The 6,638-nt window shown below is 42.4% G+C and overlaps 1 protein-coding gene across 1 annotated transcript in view; it reads left to right on the top strand.

The window, feature by feature from the left end:
* LOC146007640 (E3 SUMO-protein ligase ZNF451-like) overlaps positions 1-5,628 on the top strand; it is a 46,971-nt gene extending 41,343 nt beyond the window's left edge. Inside the window, exons 3-5 of the mRNA XM_083146139.1 lie at positions 1,449-1,602; positions 2,751-2,898; positions 5,193-5,628. Coding sequence (XP_083002265.1) covers positions 1,449-1,602; positions 2,751-2,898; positions 5,193-5,493 — 603 coding nt within the window. The 3' untranslated portion in view covers positions 5,494-5,628. The remainder of the gene's footprint in view (positions 1-1,448; positions 1,603-2,750; positions 2,899-5,192) is intronic.
* The last annotated feature ends 1,010 nt before the right edge of the window (positions 5,629-6,638 follow it).

The raw sequence follows: 6,638 nt of genomic DNA on the forward strand, positions 1-6,638 counted from the left end.
CATTAACAGTAATTCATTTTAATTTGGATTTTTTTAGTTGCCTCAGCCATGTTTTAATACCCCTGTTTGTAAAATGTCACGATCATCCCTTGTAAATTGTGGATTTGTATAGAAAGACAGAAGGACACATTTTTGCTTTTATATATTAGATTGTATGAAAACCTGCGTTACCAATCCCAATCACTATGATCAGAATCTGCCATCTGTGACCCCCGTACATTGTAGATTTAATTTACACAATCATCTGTAAAATACCAAATTGCCCCAGTTCATTGCTGATGTATGGGGGCCACATCTCCAAATGTCACCCGCATGCCACATAGGGTACAATAACATGGAGGGAGATTTATCAGTGCTTACAGAGAGAGATTAAGTATCAGCCAATCAGCTCCTAGCCTGCATGTCACATGGTGTATTTGTAAAATGGCAGTTGAGAGCTGGTTAGTTGGCAGTCATTCTCTGTCCACTATATCTCTCTCCAAGTTTTTGTACATACACCACTTTGGGGGCGCATATATCATGAGTTTTAGCTATTTAAAACCCAATGTGTATGATAAATCCAGCCAATCAGCCCCAACTATCATTTTTCAGACACATGACAGGAGCTGATTGGCTGGAGCAACAGTTATTATACACTTCGGGCACCTAGCTTCAGTCCTGCCCCCGAGTTTCACCAGCTGCTCAGGGGTGATATATATACTCGATGCAGAACAAAAAAAGCTCATAACCTGAGTTGTGCAGGCATGGCTGAGTTGGAGATATCTGAAAAAAATAGGTATTAGGGATAGGAAAGTCTGCTTGTAACTGTTGATGTGTCTTTCAATTTCAGTGTACATTAATCCATAGATTTTTGTGTTAGGGGCCCGGAATATGTTAGCTAGCTCTGTAAGCCCCAGAATATATAAGTACAGGTTGAGTATCCCTTATCTGAAATGCTCGGGAAAACAAGCATTTTGGATAAGGGATTTTTTCGGATTTTGGAATTTGTTTTTTCTTCATACTGACCTAGTCCCCTGGTGGCAGCCTACAGGATCCTCTTCAGCAGAATCTCCGGTACCAGGGGTGCTTCGTGCGAGTGCGCCAGTGACGTCACCTGCGCACTCCTGCCCTGGGATCGGAGATGCTGCTGAAGAGGATCCCGGAGGCTGCCATGGACACTGGGGGATGAGGCAAGTATGAAAAAAAAGGGTCTGGTGGGGGAGGGGCTGGGGGATGACCGAAATATTCTGAAAAACCATGGTTTTCGGCATATTTTGGTTTTTGGAATACAGGGATAAGGAAGACCCCACCTGTAATGCAGAGATTTCCTTGAAGCTCCTTGCAATGCTACTAACTGACTCTGTTCCTGTGAATGGCTTTGAAGTGGCTTGCATTAGTGTCAATAATAACTCTGCAAACCTTCTAGTTGCTCCCAGCTTATGTTATGTTTTTTGTCGTCTTTTATCTAGGCTGAGTTGGCAGATGGCCACGAAAGAGATCTTCGGCCACTGGATATCCAGTGCTTTGCTTGTCCTAGCTGTTTCCTTCTATTTTACCAAAGAGATGAATGTCTGAAGCACATGTCTTCAAGCAACCACTTTGTCCATAATTTTTCTTTTAAAGGTACGTGTAAATTTGCAATTATGTGCGTGTTGTGAACAATAGCTGTTCTTTAAGTAAGTGTAGTTCCACCTCAGGTGTTACCTTGTTATGGTCATAACAAACCGTGTCCTATATCTAGCCATTGTAGTTCCCATTGGAAACAAAGTTGCAGATAAATCAATATTGATGGCATTGTCACTTAATCGATGTACACATTGTAACAAGATATTATTCCTTATACTCATAATTGAGGCAACAATCCCCTCTACTGTTAATCCATGTATTACTTTCTTATACTCCTAATATACTTCTAATTGAGGCAACAGTGGCCTCTACTGTCTATTCGTATTTAAGTATTATTTCTAGATTAAACTTTGTACTTTTCAAAATGCTTACTTAGGCGGTTTTCCCAGAGAGCACACTATATAAGGTGCAGTTTATAAGTGTAGAATAAGTCTTGGTGTTGGGACAAAGCCTGCAGTATGTGCCCAATGCATAACCTAAATGTATGATAAACAATCAGGTAGATATGTTAAAATGCAGAAATCACGTCCATTTACAAGTAGTCCAGGCTAATGTAGCTTCTCCTAAACGGGCACGAACTATAGATAACCAGTTTTCGGTTATGTTTATTCCTTTTTTGTTATCAAATGCACAAGTAATTAGCATTACAAAGTCCCAAAAGATGTGGTTTCACATGCCTATCTGTTTAGCACTTCACACATGAAATGTATGCATTACAGAGATGAGAGCGATAACTGTACAAAATAGCCACCATCTTTATACATAATTTTGTCTCTCCGGTTACAGTCTAGAGTTGTTTTTATTGTATCCTTTATAGATTATAGTTGGAAAAATATAACCCTTCATTTAAAATCATATGTGAATAAGATTGCAATGAATTTGTTCCAATGGCTTTTGGTTTTGTTGGTTGAAGTCGTTGATAACTCGTTAATTTTTGAAGTTTATATATATTTTTTTTCCCAAACATTTTATTGAAGAACTGCAACAGTGTACATAGATACAATAAGCATTGCAAAAGATATAAATGTGGTTCACATTACAATATATGAGTAATAAACATATTCAGAAAATGAACATTGTGTGGTTTCCTGTATTATCACTTCTCAAGTTTATAATTTTTTTTAAATTATTTGTTTTCTCAACAGATGCCAAGGGTGTCCCATGTCCCATACCCATTCCGTCATTTGCAAAGAAGGTTTTAATTGCTCTTTGTAAGGATGTCCCTTTCCAAATTGTCTGTACATCTTGTCGTCATGAGCTACGCTCTCATATGGAACTCATTGCTCACTTCAGGTGTGTGTGTGATATTTTATGTGTGTGGTGTTATTATATAAAAATGTTTAATTTTCTTAATGTACTCTATCTCATCTATCCCAACAATCATGAGACTGCAGGGTTGCGCCTATGTGCTGAGGACCAATGTCTGGATACACCAGGTGCACTTACCTGGTATCCCCAAGGTTCTGTTATTGGATCTCTCCTTTTTAATTAGCTCTTTTGCGTTCCAATAACATCCCTATACTGATGACACTCATATCTGCCTTTCCTACCCTGAACTTTCATCCGCTCCCATCACTTGTCTCCAACGATCTGTTCTCTTATTCCATGTCTTAAGGTCCATACACACTGGGCGACTATGCCCAGCGTGTATGGACAGTGATGACCGCTGTCATCGCTGCGGGGAAAGCCGCTCAGTGCATACACACTATGCGACTTTCCCCTGCCCGGCGCCGACTGAGGGGGGGAGGATGGGGTTGCATAGCGGAGCGCTATGCAACGCCGTCCTGAAAGCCGCTCATCTGCTGGTATTACCAGCAGATGCGCGGCTTTCCCAGCGATGTTGTGGGAGTGCGCAGCAGCGCTCATCGCTGGGGCATACAAACCTGCGGTTTTGAGCGACTTTCAGCTCAAAGTTGCCCAGTGTGTATGGGCCTTTAGTGCTTTATTAAACTTGTTGAAAACTGAGCTGATCATCTTCCCACCCTCCTGCACAATCTGTACTCCCACAATCTCAATCTCTATTAATGTATCACTATTTATGTCTAAGTGCACTGTTTTGGAGTAATCATTGACTACTCCCTCTCCTTCAAACCCCACATTTAGCACCCATCACAAACTGCCATTTTTCATCTCAATAATATTTATCCTCAATGATGCACCCTTGCTCATCTCCCTTACCAAGTGCGCCTCGTCAACCTTCCCTCTTTTACAAGCCCTTCACTAACTTTCCTTCCTTTCTGAAAATGTATCAAGCTTTTCACTCATGTTCAAAGCCCTGTTTCACTCTTCTCTCAATTACATCTCTGACCAGATCTCTTTACACTTCCACCCATCCTCTTCTCACCAACCACCTCTCCTGCCTTCTTCTGATTACTTCTATCCACTCCTGCCTCCAAGATTTTTCATGTGCTGTCCCTTTTCTTTGGAGTGCGCTACCTTTCTCCCTCAGACTCTCCACCTCTCTACAAAACTTGAAACAGGCTCTCAAGACCCACTTCACCATACCCAACCATCTCTCATCCTAACCTTCTGTTCCATGCTCTCTGTCTGACTGTAAGGGTCGTAGGGTCGACAGTCACTAGGTCGACACATGAAATAGATTGACTTGCATTAGGACGACATGGTCATTTGGTCGGCATGGAAAAGGTACACATGAGTTTTTCATGTGTTTTTTTTTTGGTGTCTATATCATCGTTAGTCCACTTGGACACCATATGAGTGTACTGCAATTCCTTGTGTGGCTCTCTTCGCTCGCCTTGTTTCGGGTACGGTGCCTTGCTATGCTCGGAACACTTATATTCTCACTCTTTGCCCACTTGAAGAGTGAAGTATGGAAAAACCATGTATAAAAAAAATTTGAAAACCTCATGGTCTCCTGGCACAGGTGGAGGAGCAACAATGGTGTTTGTGTCGCCCACTGGCAAAAATATGCAAATGACTTACACAAGATTTTTAAAAGTCCAAACAAATGTTTCTTGAATGGAAACAGTGAGCTATAAATCCAAGGTTTCTAGGACAACTCAAAAAGAGAGCGACATAGTGCAAAACTGTAGGGCAGATGGCATAACTTTAATTTCTTCTTATGCACTTACAAGGCACTTTTGATTAAAAGCATATCACAAAACGTGTTGGTCTCCAAGGTTTTCATATAATGGACCAAGTACAGGTTGCACAGTTCATTCTTTCTGGCCTGAGTTAAAATCAATTGTTTTTCCAGCAAGAGCAACTACTGAGGAGGGTTCTGACTAATAAGGAAAGCTGGTAGTGTGATAATATTGGGGGCGTAGAGTGCGCAATGGCTAGCATGCAATTGGGAGGGAGGGTCTTTGGAGATTGTTGTTACTCGAGCTTGGCAGAGAGATAAAATATATACTGAAATATATACATATCCAAGAGCATTGCTTGTGTGTTTCTCATCCGTACAGGCAGAATAAATCCTTAATGGTACTTGCATTTGAATCCTTTTATCAGCAACAATGTTCTTGTAATGTTTGCCGCTTTTCCACTTTGTAGTTGTGCAAAAACAGTGGTAGATTAGGGTATTGTTGTTCAATTTTACAATATTTGTATATTTTTGTTTTACCTAGAACACGATGTCGCAAAGCTGGTCCCACTTCCCTTTCAGAGAAGAGCATAGCTGATGTGGCTGCAATCTTCCGACTGAATGCATGTTGTGTGTCTTGTAAACAAGCTTTCACTTCTGACGCTAGCATTGCGCAACACACTGTAAAAACTAAACACCAAGTAAAAAGAATCACATCTATGGAGGAATCTGTTCGGGCATTTTGCTACATCAATGATGGCAACAAGACCCCTCATGACTTCTGCTTGTCAGTAACAAATGCCAGACTAAAGCCTTGCATGCTGCTTAAAAGAACTTTTAAGTGAGTGTAATGACCTAAGGGACATTTTGCTAAAGAGCAAGAAAGAAAATGAAAATATTAATGGCTGTCCTGTAGCGGAGAGGAGCGGTATTGCAGTCACAGCATGGTTTTGTGAATGCCAGCAGCAATTTTCAACTGAGCCTGCTGCTGGAAAGCATATAATGACAGCCAATGGGATATCTCACAAATGTTTGGTCTGCGGTAAGCTTGCTGAAGACTTGGGCATTATTCGCCTGCATATGAGCAGATTCCATGGGGGAGCACATTTAAACAATTTCCGCTTTTGGTGCCAAGTATGCAGAATTGAACTGGCAAGGTTAGAAAAAGTGATGGCACATGTTTCAGACTGCCATGAAGGTCATTCATTTTACTATGAGCAGGAAGTGGAGGAGTTATCCACATCTTTACAGGCACCACGGCCACCTGAACTACCAGACAAAGAAACACCATTGCCCTCGTCCCAACAACCTAAAGGCATGTGGCAATGCCACATTTGCGAAGAGATGTTTGATTCTGAAGACAATGTTCAAAAACACTGCAAGTCCCTTAACATCCATTGGTTCCACAAATATTGCTGCGGCACTTGTAATAAACTGTTTCACAAAGTAGAAACTTTACTCAGACATTGTCAACTTCAACATGACGGAACCATTGAGGTGAAATATTTTTGTGGCCTTTGTGAAGATCTCCACTTTGATCAAGAAAATCACTTTCTTGCCCACTATGAAAGCTTCCACAGTTCAGATTATGGATTTGTGCCTAATCCGATTCAATCCCCTTCTAAAACCCCAGAAGTGTCATCGACCGAATCTACCCCGGGTCACTTCCCCGGTGTTTCCTCCTCCGGGAGGGCAGCAATTCTCCCACCAATGGCCCTACCCCCCACAGTCAGCCCTAGGCCCCTACATGCAACAGGCCTACCAGCCGCAATGGGGGTACCCCCACACGGCGGGTCCAGGCCCCCAGGTTTTCCAGGGCCCCGGTATGGGAGGGCTCTACCCCAATTATTTGGGGCATGGTTGGGCAGGGCAACAGCAATTTACCCCGCAGTACCCGCCTGGCCCATACGGTGGTTTCCCACAGGGTTTTACATCCCAGGCCCAGGCGGCCGGCAACGCCACCGTCACGTCTGCCACGGGGCCACAGCGC

Source organism: Crinia signifera, chromosome 6, assembly GCF_055691185.1.
Source record: "Crinia signifera chromosome 6, ASM5569118v1, whole genome shotgun sequence".
NCBI classification, from domain to species: domain Eukaryota; kingdom Metazoa; phylum Chordata; class Amphibia; order Anura; family Myobatrachidae; genus Crinia; species Crinia signifera.